The sequence below is a fragment of the Vidua chalybeata genome, chromosome 19, assembly GCF_026979565.1.
Source record: "Vidua chalybeata isolate OUT-0048 chromosome 19, bVidCha1 merged haplotype, whole genome shotgun sequence".
Classification (NCBI taxonomy): Eukaryota; Metazoa; Chordata; class Aves; order Passeriformes; family Viduidae; genus Vidua; species Vidua chalybeata.
Window position 1 is genome coordinate 4,678,620 of NC_071548.1, and position 21,291 is coordinate 4,699,910.

Below are 21,291 nucleotides of genomic sequence, written 5' to 3' on the forward strand. Positions count from 1 at the left end.
GGTGACGTCACGCGGGGGCGGGGCCGGGCAGCGGGGGCGGGACGGGAAGGGATCGGTGCTGGGTCTGGCACTGGCACTGGGAGTGGGACTGGGACTGGGATCGGGATCGGGATCGGGATCGGGATCGGGATCGGGCAGAGCCGCCGCCGCGATGTCGGTGAACGCGGACCTGCGGAGGGAGCGCGCCGCCGCCACCTTCCAGCCTGAGCTGCTCACCCACATCCTAGACGGCGGCCCTGGGCGCACCCGCCGCCGCAAGGAGATCGGTGAGGGAGGGCCCGGGCCGTGGGGACGGGGAGAGACAGCCCCGGTCAGGGCTCGGAGCGGGAGAAGGATATGCGGGGGGTGGGAAGGGGAGAGGCTGCGTGGTGGGGGAGACCCAGGGAGAGCGGGATACAGGGCGGGGGTGAGGAGCCTCGGGGGAAGTGAGGAACCACGAAGTTGTGAGGGGATCGTGGGGCGGGAGAGGGTGTGGAGGAGCTTTTGTGGAGAGGGGAGACCCCAAGGAGAAGAGAAAGCTGTGAGGAGAGGGTTTGCAGGGAGAGGGTCAGCGTAAAGGAAGGGGTTAGAGAGGAATAGGAGCTGCGTTACGTCCCTGGTCCCCCTCTTCTCCCCAGAAAGGATATAGGGTGGCCCTGATAAAGCAGTGTCCTTTTACTTCTCTGTTCCCCCTTCCTCCAGAGGATAGAGACAGCTTCCCATGGACATTTCTCGTGGGGTCTGTCCCTCCTTTTTCCTTCCTAGCATGCTCTTGACCAACAGTACAAATGTAATCTGTTTGTCACCCCACACAATGTGGTTATGAGAGATTAATGAGCTACTTCCAGGCTCTTCCCTAGGCTGGGACTGTCAGAGGCTGGTGTTGTGTAACTTTGCTACCAAAGGGGGGACACAGAAAGGTGCTCTCTGAGCACCTTGTTTTCCAGTTGGCACAGTGGGAATAATAACTGTGCCCTTCTGCTGGAGTTTCGTGGGGATCAGAGTTCACAAGGCTTCCCGAGCCTCTGAGGCTGTTGCTGAGGGGCCTGCTGGTCTTACATCAATGAATTGCCCTCCTGCCAAGTCCAGAGTGCTTTGAACTGAAAATGGGGTTTATGTGGGGAATGAGAGTGCCAGCAGTTGAGCTCTCAAAGAGCTTTGATTTCATTCTCATTTCGTTAGCCTCTAATTTTATTTTCAATTTTCTGATACTTCTACATTGAGGTAGAGCAGGTAAAATGCTGGGTCGTTGCTTACCCCCCGCTGAGGTTTGTGGAAACTGAACTTGTTTTCCTCTTCTGTTCTGTCCCCAGAGGCCTTAGTTCTTAATGACCCTGACTTCCAGCACGAGGATTTGAACTTCCTGTCCCGTAGCCAACGCTATGAGCAAGCCATCAGGAAGAGCTCCTTGATGGTGATGAAGCTGAGGGAATATGGAATTGCAGATCCTGAGGAGATCTACTGGTTTAAAAGGTACCTAAAAAGATCCAGAGTTTGCTTCTTGTACTTCAGTCATCACCAAGGATGCTAGGGTTGTGCTTTTTTCCTATGTTTGTTGTCTAAAGGAAGCTCAAGACCTGTATAAAAGTCCACTCAATTACTGGCTTCAGTAATTTCAGATTAAACCCTGAATTCCTGAATGCTGTGTTTTCTTAGGGCTTTTTTTTTTAACAGCAATACAACATTAACAATTATACCCTGTTCTTTATGTGTGATGCAGAAACTAAAAAACAGAACTTGAAGTAAGATTTTTTTCAAATGGAATAAAAAAATCATACTGAATTCCTTTGAATCTGAATAGATCTTATGAGTTTGCAGCTTCTGATGAAATCTCTAAAAGCTGATTACTTCACTTTGCACTTAGACCTAATAAAGTCACATTGCAGAGATACTTGAAACTATTCCAAGATGGTTTATAAGTTCTTGTGTATCACTATCTGTTCTGGGCCCCTCCTCTAAGCTCCAGAGGTTCTCTTTGACCCAGAGCCTTTTTGTTGTACCTGACCTTTAGTTTATCTGATAGTACCACCTTTGGATCAAGTTAATGAAAATAAGACTGTCTTTACATCTGAGTTTTCATTCCTTCCAGAAGAAATTAGAACTCAGTTCCTGATTTTGATGTGTTTCTCCCCCTAATTCTGTTAAACTCTTTCTGTTTTAATCAAACAGAAACTGATAACAGAGAAGTTACACAGATGTAGACATCTGTCGTAATCCCATGGATATATCCTCTGGTGCACTAAATAATGAACCACAAGCCCCCTCTAACTGGTTTTGTAGAAAAGCTGTCATGGGCCCCAGGGCATGACCCTTGGCATTAGGAAATTGAAGTCATCTTGTCCACTGTGGTTTAACTTTCAGAGAAACTGGTCTGCACTGACCTGTGCAATGAAGGTTCTCATGGAAGTAATGTAAATAATTTGAAAATCATCATTGGTGGACAGTGATAACAGGGAAGAAGTTCAGTGACAGTAGTGGATTATTCAGATGCTGCACAGCCAAAGTTAATAATTAATTTTTTTTTTCCTACACAAGTTTTATTGAAAGTGATGGAGAAGTTTCTTCATTTATTTATTTATTTCTACAGAGAAAATTCAGCAAAGTCTATCCAGTCTATCAGATGGAAAATTCTAACAAACTTTCTGTCTTTTTGTAGCATTAATGGCAATATTATATGAAAACAGACTTTATTGAAGTAGTCAAATGAGAGATTCTGGTTTTGTCTTTCTATAAATTTACTTTGGAGTCAGCAATACTTAAGTGAATGAAAGTGTAATAAATATTTCATACAGATACCAAATAGTACCTCCATATCTAACGTGGCATGACTGGTCAGGTGTGACTAGTCAGAATTCACAGTCCAAAACCAATGGAAACAATAAAAAAGGCTTACTTTTTCCCAAGGTAAAATCTAATTGCCACCATTCAGGATTTCAAAATATAATTGCAATTACTGTAGACTGAGTGTATTTGCCATTTTAAATTTATTTTATATACCATATTTATTCTGTAATAATGTATAGCAGAATGAAGAGCAGTGTATAAACTTCTTGCCTACAGGTGAAGTGTGTTTGCTCTAAGAACTGTACACTGTTGATATTCTGAAATGACTTCTTTACTATAATGTGTGGTGTTGGCAAGGGAGGATATGGGCTTGCTGCTGCTTAAAAATGGATTAAATGAAAGGATTTTTTTTCATCCTTTGATTTCATTTGCATTTTAATATCTGTCCCCACTTTCCCACTTGCTGAGTATTAAATATTTTTAAAATTTGGTGAACTGCACCCAACTGACAAAATTATTTCTATCCCATATCCAAACATGCTAATTGATGCTCACTGGAAGTGACTTCATTGGTGTAAAACCTGACCTGGAGAAAGTGTGTTTGGGCTTACTCATTTTTCCAAACTGAAAACTGAATGGATATGGTGTTGCAACATGCCTCAAATGAAGTTTATGAAATAGACTTGATGTTCTTGATTCAGACATCAAGTTGCATTTATTGTGATTGACATTTCAATTTATGGGAGCTTAAGAAATTTTGTCAGTTATCCCCAAAAGGCAGGGACAGATTTACATATGCAATTTTGAAGAATTTTTTCCCATAGCTTTCCTAAAGTGCCAGAATGTCTCTAGGTAGCTTTGCAAATGACTCACCAACTTTATAGCTTGATTTATGAGTAGGTGAGGAGAAATGCTGCTTCCCTCACTGCCCTGAAGACATATGTAAACAGTTACTGCTGCTGCTGTGACATGTCCAAGTGAATGCTCCTCCTTCTTATTTCCAAAGGGCTTTGTTGGACTCCAAATCATAAGAGGATCTAATAAATATACTAAATTGCTTTTCATGTAGTAATTCTTCTATGTCCACACTGCAGTTGCAGCTGTTGTGACTACAGCTTTGAAGGCCATCAGCCTAAAAGTGCCAATATTTCAGATTTCTTTTACAGTCTAACTGCAGCAAAATCTTAAGGCAGCATGAAAAATGGGAAATGTTTCTGGTGTAATGCTCCAATGCTCTTGGAAGAGAGCAAGCTGCTTAATTTTAGTTCACCTTCAACTTTAATTAACTTTCATTGAGGAAAATGGGATTAAACAAAGCAATGAAAAACAGTTGAGACAAACTGGGTCACGGAAGAAGAGAAGATCTGAGAGCTGCTGGTCACCAGATGATTCCTGTGTTCATAAGCATTGCATGAGTGTCCACTTTCCCTGTTGGAATTTGTTCTTACATCTCTAAATTCGGACCCGGAGTAGCTTTGAGCAAATCAAAGTAGAAAAACTCTACTGTGGGCCCTACTTGGCATTGCTAAATTAATACAGAGTGAGTGAGTCTGGCTTAATCTTACTTTGATAAAACTGGAACAGGAGTTTATTGCCATAGCAGTTGTTAGCTCTGAAGCCCAGTTAGCACAGCTCAAACACAGCTCCTGCTCCTCCACTGGGATGACCCTTCGTGCTCATCCTGAAAGAGTTACTTCAAGAACTGCCCAAAGAAGAAAAGTTTGCACAAAGACTAATGTAAAGTAAATGCCCCTGTTCTGTGACCCAGTTCTGCAGCCTGAGGACGGCTTTGCAGTTGTTCCTGTAGCTTTGGAGCCTCTGAACACACAGGCTTTGCTTCTGTCATCCTCTGTGCACTTTGAGACAGTGACACACCTGTCACATAAATGCTTTTTACTGTGTGGGTGGCACTGATTGCTGTGAACTCTGGGAAGATCTATATTGCCAAAGCACATATTACTACACAGCCTTCTCCCAGAAGTGGATTTGGAGCTGCTGCCTCATTGTGACACTGGTTGTTGCAGTGAGGCTGACCTCAGAGCAGCTGGGCATTGATCAGATGGTCACTGCCACCATCAGTCTTGATGGAGCAGAGTATTTGGACAGTTACACACTGCAGCCTTTGGAGAACAGCCAATCCAGGTGCTGGGAGTGTTGAAATTGTAATGGGAAGCAGTAAGAGTTCAGAGAAAGAAATGGAAAGGAAGAAAACCTGTTGTTCCTTCCTTCACAGCTGGTACTTCTGTTTGCCCTGTGTCTTGAGGAAAACAGGATTCTCTCTCACTGTCATTCAAGTTAAAAGGCACATTAAGGAAATCCTAAATCTTCAGTGTGGAATACACAGAGATGAACAGTTTCTGCTGTAATTTAATTTTCAGCTTAGTTAATGCAAGCAGCTGTTAAAATGCTGCACGTTTGGCTACAGAAACATCATGACCTCCTGACACAGGGGTGTTAAAGCATCCACTTGCAAAATGTCTGTTGTCTTCCTCCTGTCAGAGAAGGTAATAGCAATCATTAGATATCTGGCACTTGTGATTAAACTTCCTCATAGGCAGTGAAAGTTGCTGGAGTGACCTTTTAGAAGATTTCTGGGATGTTTTCCTGGAACATTATGTTCAAAGAAGCAGTGATTTTTCTGATAGCAAAGCATGGGCTGCACATTTTTCTCAAGTTCTTTCAATGATTGTTGAAAATATGCAAAGTCCCATTCAAGCTCTTCCCAAGCTACCCTGAAACTTCATGTTTCAAGGTCAGCACTCACTGTCTCCCTGTAGATTTGTCCTTTTTGGGCCCAGGGAGTAGGCGCACAATAATTGTGCTGCAGGCATTGAGGAAGAAAAGGGGGCTGCTGTTGCTGTATAGGTTCTGGGCTAAAAGAGTACCCTACTTAGGAAACCACAAGAGTGTTGAAAAGTTCTGTCTTGCTGTCCTTGCAGCATTTTTAAGCCCTTGGTCACCCTGAAAGCATCAGCTTTGGTAACATCTGCTGCTGTAGGCAAGAGAGGTTTTTCTTGGTGAAAGAGCTGTGTGCCTCGATTCCAGGAACTTGAGACACTGTACCTGCACCCACACCAGTTTAAAGCACAGTTAATACATTAATCACCAGCATTTGATTGCTTGATTACAATAATTTTGTTCCCGGAAAAATCCATGGCTCATTTACTCTTACTCACAGTTCAGTGGTGCTTTATTTCTCACTCTAAGGCTGGTTTTCACAGCCTGTACAGGATCTACTGTTGAATTATCAATTATTTACTCTCTGCATGATGCAAAATGCCAATCACAAATGCTGCTGTAATTGACAAGCTATGTGCAGAACATCCCCTGTGGTATTTATGCAGAAGGCTCATTTTTTCCTCCTCTATCTCAGAGTTTAGATGGAATAAACATTTGTGTACAGAATATTGAAGATGAAGAAACTGGTCAAGCTGCAGAAGGAAAAATGTTTTAATTGAGAATGTACTTTGCCTAACATTGTGGCTACTAGATGATTAGTTTTCTTTCATGAAATAACTTCTGCTTTGGTGAAGCACACCTAAAATGTTTGAATTTTCTTTCCATTCCCTCCAGCACTAGACTGTAATGGTAATTTTAATTGAAGGTGAGTTCCAGCTCTCACAGCAGATAGAAGCAGCTGCAGGCAATACAGAGCTGTTCCAAAAAGAACTCAGTCACCAAAGAAACCTTTTCCTTTTTAATACATATTTCTTCTAACTAATAATGCCCTAGTTGTAGGCTACCATCAGCAGTGGGATTTATTCCCACAAAGCCTCAGAGATGGGGGAGAAAATATTTTGATTTTCATGTCTTTAGTTTCAAGTTCCTCATGAACCTTTGTAGAATAATATTTTTTCCAGTTACATAGCAACAGCAGGATTCATGGGGTGAAGAAGATGCCTGGAAGAAACATTTGTTTCCCCATTGGTATTGCATCTGATGCCTCCACATTTGGAGGTTGCTTGTGGTACAAAAAAAAAAAAAAAAAAAAGTTGGATGAGGCAAAGAGATTATTTATCTTATGCTTCAGGTGGAGAAAAACCTTTCAGGTTCATGGTAACAGTAAGACTGAGATCCAGATCCCTCTATTTTTCTCCTATAGAACATGCTTGGGCAATTTTCCTGAACCTTTGGGTCTCCACTTCAGCATGTTTCACAAAACCATAGAGACCCAAACGTCTGCTGCTCAGAAGGAGAAGTGGCTGCCCCTGGTCCGTGGAGTCAAGATAATTGGCACCTACGCCCAAACCGAAATGGGACATGGTTAGTTCCCTTCAGGGATCAATGGGTAACCTCTTTTCTCTAACTCCAGTGGGTAAATCGTTAATGTTCCCTGGGTCAATCTAAAAGGGGGAAAGGTAAAATTCCTCAGTTAATGGTTGATGTCTGTAGCCAGACAGCCACCTCATTTCACATCCTGACAATCCCAAGATTCCTTTTGGTCTTTTCCAGAATTCACCTCTTAGCTGATCTCTGCATTGGTAGTTCTTATCTTTGTTTTGAAATGAGGAGGTTGTTCTAAGCCCTGAGAATCTGAATTTCACCTGAACCAGTTGGAACATGTCAATGAACAGTACTGTGGTTTTTACTTTTGCCGGATTTTGGGATGGGTATGCCAGAGCCCTCAGTGCATGGCTGGCCTGCAGAAACAGGTCAGGAGCACTCCTACAGGAGCAGTGGAGCACAGCAAGATTGTGAGTTCTGGGTTGAAAGTCAGGTATGCTTTGCCCCAGGCACTTTTCTTCCAGATGCTGCTCCACTGCAGTTGTACAGCTTCCTGGAAAGATCTTGTTTACAAAGAAAAAAAGCCATCCTATTCCTGCTGTTGTTGAAAGCAACTTTCACTGCTTCAAATGGAAGAACATTTAATGGATAAAAAACCAGTCTTTTAGCCCACAACCTGGAATTATGGCTGTTAAGTACCAGCAAGAATAGTTAACAAACAAGGACTCCAGTGTTTGTGCTGGCATCTGAAGTGGGAAAGCCTGAGGTGCCAAGTCTGGACACTGCTGGATGGCAATGCCAGCTGCCTGGTTGCTCAGTTACAGCTGCTGAAACATTTGAAGAAGATTCAGTGGAAGAAACCCTGTCCTCTATGCTGCTCAACAAACCCAGCTCAACACCAGAAGCTGAGAGAGAACTGAATGGCAACAATCAGTGCCTTGCTTTTCCACACCAGCTGTTTGAAATCAGTCACATCCACACTGCAGTGATTGGTTTTACTTCTGATTTCACATTAGATCATTGCACTTTCTTGCCTGCTGATGGTTGATTTCCTTATAGTTCTCATGTTGTTTCATGGTTAAATGGGTATTTTGACACTAAATGGAATATAGTGAAATAGTTACACTTTCTATGCTGAATAATTAAAATGCAAACATGTGGCATTCCTGCTGTGAATATTGAGTATCTGATATTTCATCAGTGAAGCTGCTGCAGTACTTGTCACTTAGCTTTGCTTAATTTAATCCTGATGTTTAAAATCTGGTGATGGGGAAGCAGACCTCTGGATTATTGAATTGAACTCTGGCCTGAATGGGTAGTTACTCCGTTTTATCTTGGTGACTCTACGTGTGATAGCCTGTGTTGATTTTAACCTCTTTCATAGTGAAGAAGTCTCCTCTCTCCCTCAAAAAAAAAAAAAAAAAAAAAAAAAAAAGGAGAAGGAAAAACACAAATAGCACAGGGCTGAAAATGAAACAAGAAGGAGCAGTGGAAAAGTGAAAATACTGTGATACTGTGCTGTTTCTGTCTGGGTTTTTTTGTCACTCTTTGGCTGTCAGCTGTGTATTTCTCACCAGTACTGAACTCACTTAAAATCTGGTGTTCCTGGTACGCCATTGTTGGGCTTGGTCACTGTGCAGTCAGAAAGCTTAGAAAACCTTGCTGCTGGGTTTATTATAGTTGAATTTATTTGTAGGAGTCTGAGACTATCAAAAAAACAGTATTGGGAAGCCCTAGGGACAGGACTAGTTCATATTAATGTGTATTTAGAGAACACAAGGATGCATTGTTCCCTCTTTGCTAAGAATGTCAGATGAGTCTGAGCCAAGCTCAGATCAGTGCTCTTTCCATAATGCATATCATTTAAATTTAGATATATTCCTGTTAAAGTCCAATTGAATTTATTTCATACATAAATGAGCCAGATGGAGGTACTGGTCCTCAATCTATCACCACTATTTTAATACTCAAAGCTGTCAATATTTTAAGATTTAGTGATGAATTAAGTCTTTCTATTGAAAAACTTAATAGACCACTTAATTACCTCACAGTGGTGTTTGACAGAAGATGGAGAAAAAGTAATTCTAATGAAATATATTTAATTTGAGATAATTTGTGCTGGTGATCTACAAATTTAAAAATGTTGGCTTTCTTCCCAATTGTTCATGTTCACAACTTTGAGTTACGCATACAGAGCACTGTCCTTTTAAGAAAGTTCTTTAAAATAGCAGAAACTGAAGTTGATTTAAAATGCCATGTACATTAATTTTGTCTGATGTTTAATTTTTAAAAAATAGAGTAAATAGTGCAGCCAGTTCGGATTTGCCTTTTTTAAAAAAAAATAAAGTTCATTGAAAACCTAATTCATTTAGCTGGATAAACTGTGACTTCCACCAGGTTCTACCTTTAAAACATGTCAAAAAAAAAAAAAAAAAGGTGGACTTTCTATATTTGGTTGAAAGCACACTGCGTTCAGCCACGTCACATCTCCAACAAACTGACATTCTCAGCTGACTGCCTCAGCCCAGTGAACTTAGGGATGCTCTGATGTTCAAACCAGAAGTTCTCATCCATCTTTTGGTTGGGATTCATCCTTTAAAATAGGGGAATGTTGCAGATGCACTTTCTGCAAGATTACAAAGAAATGTACTGCAGCATGTTTATTTCAAAGTGAGTGCAATTTCGTATTACTCAGGCCTGAGAAAAGGACAGTGCTCTGGCTCTCTGAAATACACTTGCTGAATTCTGATTGATGCATGAATAATTTTTTTTTCTTTTTATCTCTTCCTGAATCTCCACCATGAATCCTCATGCTTGCTTCCCTCTCATAACATTCCCTTCATGCTCCCATCCTGTGACAATTCTTCACAGCTTTGTTCACCGTGGACGGCCTGAACCTCTGGACCTTCACTTGGGCATGTTCCTCCCCACTCTTCTCACCCAGGCCACCCCAGAGCAGCAGGATCGCTTCTTCATGCCTGCCTGGAACCTGGAGATCATTGGCACTTATGCCCAGACTGAAATGGGCCATGGTACAGTACATTCAGTAAATGCTCTTTCTAAGAATGCCTTTGAGTACAGAGGATTCCTGTGCCTGGGTAGAGCAGTGTGTGTGTGTCCCACAGCTTTGCACATGCAGCTGAATGCAGGGAAAAGTGGACAGCCTCTGCAAGGGTTAATAGAGCATTATGCCATGTGCTGCTTCCCTCTTCCTCTGAAGAGAGGGTTTGATGTCTGTACCTCTGTAAATGAGCACCTGGGTGCTCCTCCAATTCAAACCAGTATCATTACTGCCCATCACTGGTGCAGTCAGTTTGGTGGCATCTGTTCATTTTACACTTGCTGTTCTTTCCAGTTTGAGTTCTGATTTGCTCTAATTAATGTTCAGTGTAAAGATAAAAGAACAGAGCTTTGAGGTAGTGAAAGAGATGCCAAAAAATTAAGAGTTGCTTGTTCACCTCGGGATTAACCTTGGATCAGATGGGTCAGGATTAACTTGGTTGCAATGCTCATGTTTTGTGGGGAGCTTTTTCCCCTTAGTTCACTCCCATGTGTTCTTTTTAACTGACCATGAAATGTGTTGGGCTTTCTGAGTTCTCTCTCATGTTGACTTGGTTTTTTGTTGCTATTTTTTTGCTTTCAAGCTTTGAAATGGATTTTGATAACTCCAGCAGTATTGTGATTGCAACACTTCTAATTCAAGTTTCAAAGGGAGGATATTCTGCCCTGGGAAACTTTAATTTTGGTCATCTCAGAGTTGCAGTGATTTTCTAAAGATGAGCAGGATTCACCTTTGTGTTGAAGGGAAATGTAGAGACTGTGTGAAGCATAAAGTAACTTCAAGTCTGAGGAGAATCTCTTGGAACTAGTGAGGTTTGAAGATCCTTTGCCAGCAGAGTATGTCTGTCTTGAGCTGCCTGTGGAAGTCTGCCATTACCTCCATGCTTTGGGAACGTGGGTGCTGCAAGATGATCTCCTTTTTCTCGTTGGAGCTCTTGTCCTGCCCTGTCAGTCCAGGCTCTCAGGAGTGTTCACAGCTTGTCTAGTTTAAGCAAGTAGGCCTGGTGATTTTGGGAGTTTTTAAGACATTCAGGGGCAGTGCCACTGCTCTGAGACAGGTGTGTGGGAAGTGAAGCACTGGGGGCAGAAGACAAAGACTGTTCCTGGAATTACCTCCATTGTTACGCAGTCTCTTCATCTACCTGCATCAGTACCTGGCATACACATGCCATTACTTGCTCTCTTGGAGCTATGGATGATCTCTTCTGGGAGATCAGCTCCATCAAGTGAGGAGAATGTAGGCTTGATGAGGGAATGAAGAGGTGATGGCTGTTTATTTCGTCTTGTGGCTGAGAACTGGATAGTTTTATTTTGCAATTTAATCAGATTGCATTTTATTGAAATTCAGGTGGGTGTGTTCCCATGGAATATTTTAAATTAGAAAGGGCTTCTGGTCTGTGTGATAGCAAAAAGTTGTCAGATTGGAGGTGCTTGGAAAACTAGTCTTAGGCCACTGGGGAAAAAAATCAATGTTTTCTGAGAATTGGCAGTCCAGAATGTGGTCTAGCCCTCACTTGTTCTTCCTTAATTTGTTGATATTTAGCTTTTTATACCTTTAGCCTAAAAGCAAAATTAAAATTCAAACATTACTACTGGAGTTCCACTTTCCATTGTCCAGTTTTGTCCTTGTCTCTGTTTTGTGACTGACTTCCTGCCAAAACAATGTGTTTACTTGTTTCCAGGGACTCATCTTCGGGGCCTGGAAACGACAGCCACTTACGACCCCTCTACACAGGAGTTCATCCTCAACAGCCCCACTGTCACCTCCATCAAGTGGTGGCCAGGTGGACGTAAGTGTGTCTAAATCTGGCAGATGTATGGACAAACTCAGGGGGGTGATGCTATGTGTGTTGTATCTACAGAGTGATATAACTGAAAGTTGATCCAAAGAGTTGGCTGAAAGCCAGTCACTCTTGCATAGCAAGCTGATTTATCAGAGCCTGCTAAACATTGTCTGTGTGCTCTGGGGCTGTTGCTCAGGACCATTCACACTGTGGAGTTGGTGTAATTTTTGATTGCTTGTCTCAAATTATTTAAAGTTCCTTCAGCTTCACTGATGGGTATGCCAAGGAGTTGGTGTTTTATAGTCAAGAAAATTTTGTTGTGCAACTTCCATTGACTTGAGCAACATTTTGTCGTAGAGCTTTACGACTGGGGTGGCATCCAGTGGGGTCAGTCTGGTTTTGTAGTACAGGATGTGATGAGGTTATCTCAGAAGAAAGACTCTGTGTGTGTGAGCATGTCTGACTGTGTTCCTGTGCTGAGTCCTGCTCCCGTTGCAGTTGGGAAGACGTCGAACCACGCCATCGTTCTGGCTCAGCTCTACACCCAGGGCCAGTGCAAAGGCCTGCACGCCTTCATTGTCCCCATCCGGCAGCTGGGCACACATGAACCTCTGCCAGGTACAAATTCACACTCAGGGAATAGATTACATCTGTTTCTCTCTGACTGTATACAGCTGCTCTGTCTTGTTAAAGTCCATAGCTATTTCATTAGCTGAATTCATCTGGTCAATCACAGGGCTTAAATGAGTCTTTCTTATGACTGAACTACCACTAAATCATCTTTCCTACCAGGCCTTCAATTTGAAGTTTAGTTTGGGATTTGATTTTTCCCCAGTGAAGTTTAGTTTGGGATTTGGTTCTGCCCCAGTGTCTCCTAGCTATGCATTCCATGAGCAGCACGTCCTGCTTTCTGATAGGGGAAGGAGAACTTCCATCACTCTTTAGCTGGAAGTGAGCTGGATGAACTTTACAGACAGCTCCTGCAGTGAGTGGATAGTAGGGCTGCATGGAAATTATGGATGCTCCCATGTTTTGATACCCAGTTGTTGTGGTTTAACTCATCAGGCAGCTAAACACACACAGCCATTCCCTCCACACAGAGGGATTGGGGAAAGAATTGTGAAAAAGGTAAAACTTGTAGACTCAGATAAAGACAATTTAATAGGACAGAAAAAGAAGGGAAATTAATAATAATAACAGTAACAATAACAACAATGGTAATAATAGTAGAATATGCAGAGCAAGTGATCACTGTGTGATTGCTCAGCACCAGCTGACTGATGCTGAGCCAGTCCCTGAGCAGGGAGCTGTCATCCCCCCCAGCTGGCTTCACCCAGTTTTATTGTTCAGCATGACACCACATGGTGGGAATATCCCTTTGTCCAGCTGGGATCATCTGTCCTGGCTGTGTCACCTGCCAGCTTCTTGTGTCCCCCAAGCCTCCTCACTGTTGGGGCAGTGTGGAAATTGAAAAGTCCTTGATCTGATGCAAGTGCTACCCAGCAACAACTGAACCATCAGTGTGTTATCAACATTGTTCTCGTGCTAAATCCGGAACACAGCACTGTACCAGCCACTGGGAAGATAATTTCACTCTATCCCAGCCAAAACCAGGACATCACTTTTCTGTCAAAGAGATTAAGGTCCCTGTTAACTCTTACTCCTAACACTGCCAGGACTTGCTAGAAAACTAACCAATCTCCTTGTTGGAGAAGGCTTGAACTTCTTGTGTGGTGTTTAGTTCCTATTTCTTAATGCAAGTGGCTTTGTCTGTGGCAGGTATTACAGTTGGTGACATTGGCCCCAAATTTGGCTATGATGAAATGGATAATGGCTACCTGAAAATGGACAACTTCCGAATTCCTCGGGAAAACATGCTGATGAAATATGCCCAGGTAAAGCAGGGAGTTTCAGCATCTGCTGTTAGAAATGGGCATGCTGAATGCTCTTGTGAGCTTGAGTACTGCACCAAAAGGATTGTGGGTGGTTTGTAAATGCTGCTTGATGAGTTTACAGTATGAACATGTTAAAGGGAAGAAACTTCACAAATCAACAGGCTGCATTTTTTTTTTTTATCTTTTATTTTTTGGCAGGTTGAACCAGATGGCACCTATGTGAAACCAGTCAGTGACAAGCTGACCTATGGGACCATGGTGTTCATCCGTTCCCTCATCGTGGGTGACTCTGCTCGCTCCCTGTCCCGGGCCTGCACCATCGCCATCCGCTACAGCGCCGTCAGACACCAGTCTGAGCTGAAACCAGGGTGAGTGCAGGGAGACCCAGAGCAGCCTAAACTGCTGAGGGAAAATTCTGAAGTACTGGGAGGAATGGGGGCTGTGGCTGGTATTTGCTTTGGCACTCGGTGTGGTTTCAAAACACTGTCCTGGGGAGTGCATACTCTTTCATTCTTGGAATGTCCTCCCCTGCCAGAGGCTTTTGCTGGATGGTCTTAGAGAGTCTGGCTTGATATGGTTGGTGAACTTACTTAGAATAGGGATAAATTTGGTTTCTGCAGCAGGTTGCTACCACTGACATGCTAACTCATCTGTGTTTTGCTCTAGGGAACCAGAACCCCAGATCCTGGATTATCAGACCCAACAATACAAACTCTTTCCTCTCCTGGCAACAGCATACGCCTTCCATTTTGTGGGAGCCTACATCAAGAACACCTACCATCGTATCAGTGGGGACATCAGCAAGGGGGACCTCAGTGAGCTGCCAGAGGTAGTGTATCCTCTGGAAACCAGAGTGTTGGTTGAATTTGTGTGAGGTTTCTTCACAGCATGGAAGAAGAGGCATTGAGCCTTTTTGGCTTTCACTCATGAGATGTCTTCTACTTCTGTAGTTTCAGAAGTCCCCAAGTCCAGGATGTGCTGGTGACATTTATTTGCTCTATTAATTTAGCACTTTATAAAAAACGGGGAGTAATGCACAGTGAGAAAGCTACTGGGAATATATTTTCATTCAAAAGGTGCATTTCCAGGAATGATGGAGTACTGTTTGGGAGTTCAGACTGGTCTTGTGCTTGTGCTGTAACTTCTTAATTGTTCTTCCAGGTTCCTAGGGTAGAATAGGTGTGTTGATCAAAGTATCAGTACTATACTGAGGGCTTAGGGTTGTAAAATGTTAATTTTCTGTCAGGGTTTGTGACAATGGGCAGTTGAAAACCGTACATAAAATGTCTAGGGGCAGAAGGAATGATGTACTTAAAATAAGTCTTTCCATGTACAAGGGTTTTCATGTAAATATTTGGCTCAAGAAAGAGTTCCTTCAAGGAAAACAAAAACCTGTGGAACAGCGCAAGAATGGTGTTGATTTCACTTTGTTTTTTCTGGGAGTTGCAGTCCTTAACATGTATGTGTGCAAGCTAAGACTGCAAAATAAACCTGGCTTTGCTGTTTCCCCTCAGCTGCACGCCCTGACAGCAGGGCTGAAGGCGTTCACCTCCTGGACTGCCAGTGCTGGCATTGAGGAATGTCGGATGGCGTGCGGCGGGCACGGCTACTCCCGCTGCAGTGGCATTCCTGACATCTATGTCACCTTCACCCCGTCCTGCACCTATGAGGGGGAGAACACTGTCATGATGCTGCAGACAGCCAGGTATGGGAGCTCTGCACAGGGATGTTCCAGCCTCTCCTCATGGTCCTTGTGGCTAAAGTTGATACCAAAAGGGTTAATTCAATTTCTGCTGTGTAACTTTGAGCAGCGAAACAGTATCTGCTATCCCAGCCAGGACAGTTGGAAGATAAGGGGGAGACATCTGGCTTAGGAATGCAGCTACAGCCAAAACAAGGACTCAATCTGGGAACTTGAGGAGGGTTTTATGGTAATGAGTTAATTATAATATGCATGTAGGGACTGTATGTAAGCAACACACTTGTAAAAAATCACCTGCACACAAGGAGGAGTTACGCCCATGCAACCAGACATCTGTAATAAATTATGCCCTTCTTAAAACTAAATTGGTGTTGAGGAGTCTTTTATTTGACTGGTGTGCAGTGAATTTGGTGACAAAGTAATGAGCAGAAGTGTCTGTATTAGCACAAAACTGGTGTCATGTTTCTGTCCCCTACCCCATTTTTGACAGATAATTGTGTGCTACAACTGTTCTTTCTGGCCTGAGCCTCAGTGAGATGACTTTTGTCCATTCAAACAACTCATGAGTAAGAGCTGCCATCTGCTGTCTCTATTTTCAGGTTCCTTATGAAAAGCTACACCCAGGTGACCTCTGGACAGCAAGTCAGTGGCATGGTGTCCTACCTGAACGACCTCTCCAGGCAGCGCATCCAGCCCCAGCACGTGGCTGCCAGGACTGTCACCGTGAGGATCAACGACCCCACCAGCTTGGTGGAGGCCTACAAGTCACGTGCTGCCCGGTGAGCTCACACTGACTCAGCTGAGCCAAGAAAAACTGGGTGAGGTGGTGGTGATGCACTGCCCTGTTTGTGCCGGGTTCTTGAGGCATGGCTGGTGAAGCTTTGATCCATTGCTTTCAGGAAGTGACACACTTTACTGGGCTGGGGACAGGTTTAAGTGCTTTGAGGTTGCAGGGGGCTGCTCATAGCCTGGTTACTCTGCTCCCCAATCCTTTGAGATTTCTATTTTTCTTATTTATACGTAAAGTATATTCAAACTTACAAATACCAAACTACTCAGAGATCTCTCTGGAGAGAAACAATCCTGATATTAAAGTTCATTGTGAGGGAAGTGGGAGAACAGAACAGACACCAACTTGTGAGTAGGTATTGAAGCACCACATGTGTGCTGTCAGAAGTCCTCTTACCCCTCTGTAGCTGTGTTGTAGCTGAGCAGTGATTACTGATGTTATAGAAGCACAACTTGTTACTCCAGTCACTGTCATCACTCACGGCACATGAGAAGAATTCTGAGCTCATGTGCTATGACTGACATGTATGAATTCAGTGTATGTCATCCTGTTAATGTGGTGTTATTATGTAAATTGTTTTTCTTTCTCATATGAAACAGGCTTGTAGAATCTGCAGCAAAGAATCTGCAAGCTGAGCTGAACCACAGAAAGAGCAAGGAGGACGCCTGGAACAGGACTTCCGTTGATCTTGTGCGGGCATCAGAGGTCAGTGATGTGCCTGCTAAAGAAATGTGCTGTGAGAGCTCCTCATTTTTCTGTGTCCCTGACTGACCCTCTTTGGTTTCTGCAGGCCCACTGTCACTATGTGGTAGTGAAGCTGTTCACAGCCAAGCTGGCCGAGGTCGGTGACGCCGCCGTCCACGCGGTCCTGACCGACCTGTGCCTCCTGTACGCTCTGTTCGGCATCAGCAGGAACGTGGGCGATTTCCTGCAGGTTGGTGCCTTCCTCCAGCACCCCAGATCTCTGAAGCCAGGTTCACTGCTTGCATATGTGCTTTACATTCTAAGCTGTATGGATGTTATAGGTGTAAGTTCTTGGCTGTTGGCTGCCAGAAGGTCTTTAGCAGTGCAGTTCTGCTGGAAGGCTTTTATCAGGTTTCCCTTGTGGATAAATGGAAACAGGGTTTAGCTGAAATGGTTTCCAGTTGGTGACCAGCTGCTGTGTATTAAAAAACAAGGAATTAATAAAGGAGCTGCAGTTAGATGTGCTCCACAACTAATACCCCTGAAAAGGGATATTGTGCTTCAAATTCTAACTCATCCTTCAATGAATGGCTTTACACTGTCAGGTGTTGCTTTTCTTCTCTTCATTGTCAGTTTGAGATTGCATTTGGGCAGGAGTGTTTTGTTTGCTCTTCAGGCAGACATGGTATGTTTTATCTTCCCATTTTCCTCTTTCCTGCTTACTAAAAATTTCCCTGAAGCTAGGCACAATTTAATACCCTTATATGCATATTCTCCAAGAAAACTTGCTGCTGCAGTTAACTTACAGGTACTCACAGAGTGAGTCTCCCATTCAGGATTAATAGCTGGGCAGTATGGAGGGCATCTCCTTCTGCTTGTGCTATGTGCCAAATTGCCAATTTAATTACCTAGTGAAGAAAAAAAACCCCTGGTGTTCAATGAACTGCTGTATTTTTGTGTGTGGGAAAGCTGACCTGTGTGAGACCTTGGGGAAGGGAAGGATTTGTGACTTGTGTAATCCTTGTTTCCCCTCTCAAGGCGGGTATCTTGACCAGTACCCAAATAACCCAAGTGAACCAACATGTGAAGGAGCTCCTGGCTGTCATTCGTCCCAATGCAGTGGCACTGGTGGACTCCTTTGACTTCCACGATGTCCATCTGGGGTCTGTGCTTGGCCGCTACGACGGCAACGTCTACGAGAACATGTTTGAGTGGGCAAAGAAATCCCCACTGAACAAAACACAGGTAAAGAAACCTCTCTTCTTTTTCTCACACGACCAGAGAAATAACTCAGTTTAGGGTTGTTAATTCTGCTCCAGTGATCTCAGCAGGTAATTGAGGAAGAGGGGAGAAAAGTCACAAGTAATAATGAACCAAAACTAACAAGCTACTTTCAGTTTGCTCTCTGTAGTTTTCTCTCCCAGATGTACCTTGCATTCATCCCTGTGGGATCTCTTGAGCTTCTCAGTGAGGGAGGAAATGGTGCACTCCACAGAGAAACAACTGAAGTATCTCAGTGAATTCAAAAGCAATTATCACTTGCTGTTGATTCTGCTTAGTGACAGTAGCTGTAGAAGCCTTGCCCATTTTCTGGCAAGTCTTCTAGTCTTGAGGCAGTAGCAGTGAGTGGAGAAGAAAATTAATTGCTCCCCTGTAGTACTTAGGTGTCAGATGTTGTATATCTGGCCTAGGACTGGAGCTGCAGCTGAGCTAAAATAAACTGAAGTGTCCCTGCTCCTGATGCCTTTATTTGAGGGCAGACTGTACCTCCTACAATGGGCTGCCAGAGACTGCAGCTGGAGTTAAATCCCAGCACAGTTTGCTCAGTGTTCTGTACTTCTGAAGTCAGTGGGGCTTAGGAGCTTCATTACAGCCCCTTAGGAAACCTGTACCAGTTTTCTTGTAATTAAAATGCCAGACAATTGTATGGATGTAAATCTTGCATTTCTTTCTTAAAAGGTAGTGGGCAGGCTGTTTTTTATATTCTCATGCTTTGTATCATGTAGACCCTGAAATACAGAAGTTACCTGGCTGTTCTTAAATCTCCAAAGTGCCTCTGATTCAAATTTTCTTAGTATACACACTGCAAGATGTGAGGAGGTAAAACTGTTTCAAAGATCAAACCTGACCTTGTAACCGCTGTCTTGTTGTCCTGCAGGTTCATGAATCTTTCCATAAACACCTGAAGCCAATGCAAGCCAAGCTGTGAAGCCTGCAGGTTTTTTAAAATGCACTCTTGCCCTGCCCTGAAAAGTGGGTGTTTGCATCCTTCCTTCAGGCACCTAAATCAAACCTTTGAATCCTGTAGCTGTAGGACAGTGAATAATTGTAGCTTTTCTTTCCTCTTTTATAAACAGAGGAGGTGTTTGGGGAGAGTGCATAAGGATTGATGCCTCTTTTTAAAGTGCAATTATAATGGTAAAATTAACCTTTTAAAAATCTGGGAAAGCTTTATGGATTTATACAAGGATTGGTTTTGTGAAGCTGCTAACTAGAGAGAAGTTCCTGTCAATTGGAAAAGGTGGCAGGGCTTTACTATGACGTAGTTGACAGCCCTCAGGCAATAGCTTCTGGTGAGCAGTTATGTCCTCCCCTCAAAAAAAGCATCAGTGTCTTGATTTTTTAATTTTTTTTTTTTTAAGATTAGTCCCACCTCTCTCCTCATTTGGCAAGTGTTTGTGCTGTGTGAAGCCTCCTGCAGAGCTCTGTGCATGTGAGTCTGCGTGTGGCACTGTTTTCCTGATGGATCTGGGAAGTAAATACCCATCCTTCTCTGGAGCTCTGCTTCAGGCATCTTTCCAGAAGAAATCCTCGTGTTTCCTTTGTTTTCCTTCTTTCACTGCCCTGCACAAACTCCTTTTCCCTTTGTGCCAGCTCTTGGTAAATAGGAGGTCAAAGGAGAACATAGTGATGCTGCTCTGAGGATAAAACCAACTCGTAGTAATCAGCTGGGTGCTGATGACAGATGTTCTGCCCCTCTTTTCACTCTTAAGTGTTTTCTAGCACTATCTCAAAGCACTTTACAAACATTACTTATGTTGATTTGGTGGGAAAAAAAACACATGGTAGTGGTAAAAACTGCAAATTTAACCTGGAATGTTGAAGCCAGTATTGGAGGGCAGAAATCAGTTGACCAGCATCCTCAGGTCTTCTGATTTTTCTGGGATGTTGTCTTGGTTTTTTAAAGGCATTTGTCAAGAAAGCGACAATCCCAAGTGAAGTGTCCAGATTTTTATTATTTTTCCCACCCATGCATTTCCAAGGAGCTTTCTCTGATTTGCTTAATTTTGTTTTGATACCGACTTGGGCCTTGCACGGTGCTGTCTGATTGAACAGGAAGAATTCAGCTTGGAGAAGAGCGTCCTGCTGCCCTGGGAAATCAGTGCAACAACTACAACCAAGCAAAATCATTGCTGCTTTTCCACACCAATAACTGTCCAATAACCATAAAACCTTTTCACACTAGAGAAGGGCAACTCTGAGCTTAAAATGGTAAAATAAACCCAAATCCTGCAGTTCTGAGGCAACACCTGAGAAGCTGCTTCTCTGCAGCTTTGGGCTCTGTTAGTCTCTTAATTTTGAATCAGTTTTCTGGCACTAACAATGATCAGACACAAGGTTTGGCTCCACGTGCAGTAGCTGAACAGAAAGAAATGTTTAATTTTAAATAAACTAATCAAACTTGCCTTTTGGTTGCTGAGTGTTTCAGGTCCCATGGAAGTTCAGGATGCCAGAGGAGGCTGAGGGCTCTGCCTTCCCTGTGTCCAGTGGAGGGAGGGATGGAGGAGCAGGTTAAAAATATGCTAATGAGAATGGCACTAGCTGTGTACAGATCTAATAAATTACAAAAATGTGTTTTCAGACAAAATGTCTTTCTTTTCACACACTGCCTTCAGTGGATCTCATGTAGATTAATGGGGGAAGTAGAATGAAGTATTTGGAAGACCTCAAATTAATTGGATTTTGGTGTTTTACATAGTGTGACCTCCCTGGTTTTGCCCTGCAGTGTTGTGGGGCATCCAGGCCCACCCCATGGGGATCCCTGTCCGATCCCAGGGGATCCAGCCTCTCCTGCTGTCCCCAGTCCCAGGGGAAGCATGGCTGGCACAGGGCAGAGCTGGCTGTGGTGTTTGCTCGGTGTCACTGCAGCTCCAGCACCAGCAAAGGCTGATCAGTGCCCAAGCAAGGTCTGACCATGGTGCTGGGCAGCAGCAGATTCAATTCACAGAAGTTGTTTTCCATTCGTTTTTGAAGATGATGCACTGGGAAACACTTTCCTTCCTTTCTGTTGGTGAGGATTTTGTACGCTTCTTACCCTGCTGAGGTTGGTGATAACGCCTGAATGCCACAACCTGGCGTGATTTGCTGTGTCTCAGGGTCAGCAAACAG

The 21,291-nt window shown here is 43.4% G+C and overlaps 1 protein-coding gene across 2 annotated transcripts; it reads left to right on the forward strand.

The window, feature by feature from the left end:
• The first annotated feature begins 72 nt into the window (after positions 1-72).
• Positions 73-20,587, forward strand: ACOX1 (acyl-CoA oxidase 1). Of its 2 annotated transcripts, none has more exons than XM_053960660.1 (14): positions 73-266; positions 1,293-1,452; positions 6,866-7,026; positions 11,730-11,837; positions 12,330-12,449; positions 13,611-13,726; positions 13,925-14,094; positions 14,393-14,555; positions 15,241-15,431; positions 16,028-16,207; positions 16,818-16,923; positions 17,009-17,152; positions 17,941-18,147; positions 19,061-20,587. In XM_053960660.1, exons 1-14 carry the CDS (start codon positions 152-154, stop codon positions 19,109-19,111), a joined length of 1,992 nt encoding a protein of 663 aa, XP_053816635.1. In that variant the 5' UTR covers positions 73-151; the 3' UTR covers positions 19,112-20,587. The 2 variants fall into 2 exon arrangements, with proteins under 2 accessions (XP_053816635.1, XP_053816634.1); XM_053960659.1 differs by lacking the exon at positions 6,866-7,026 and adding an exon at positions 9,859-10,019 and having other exon boundaries at positions 75-266.
• Positions 20,588-21,291: the final 704 nt, after the last annotated feature.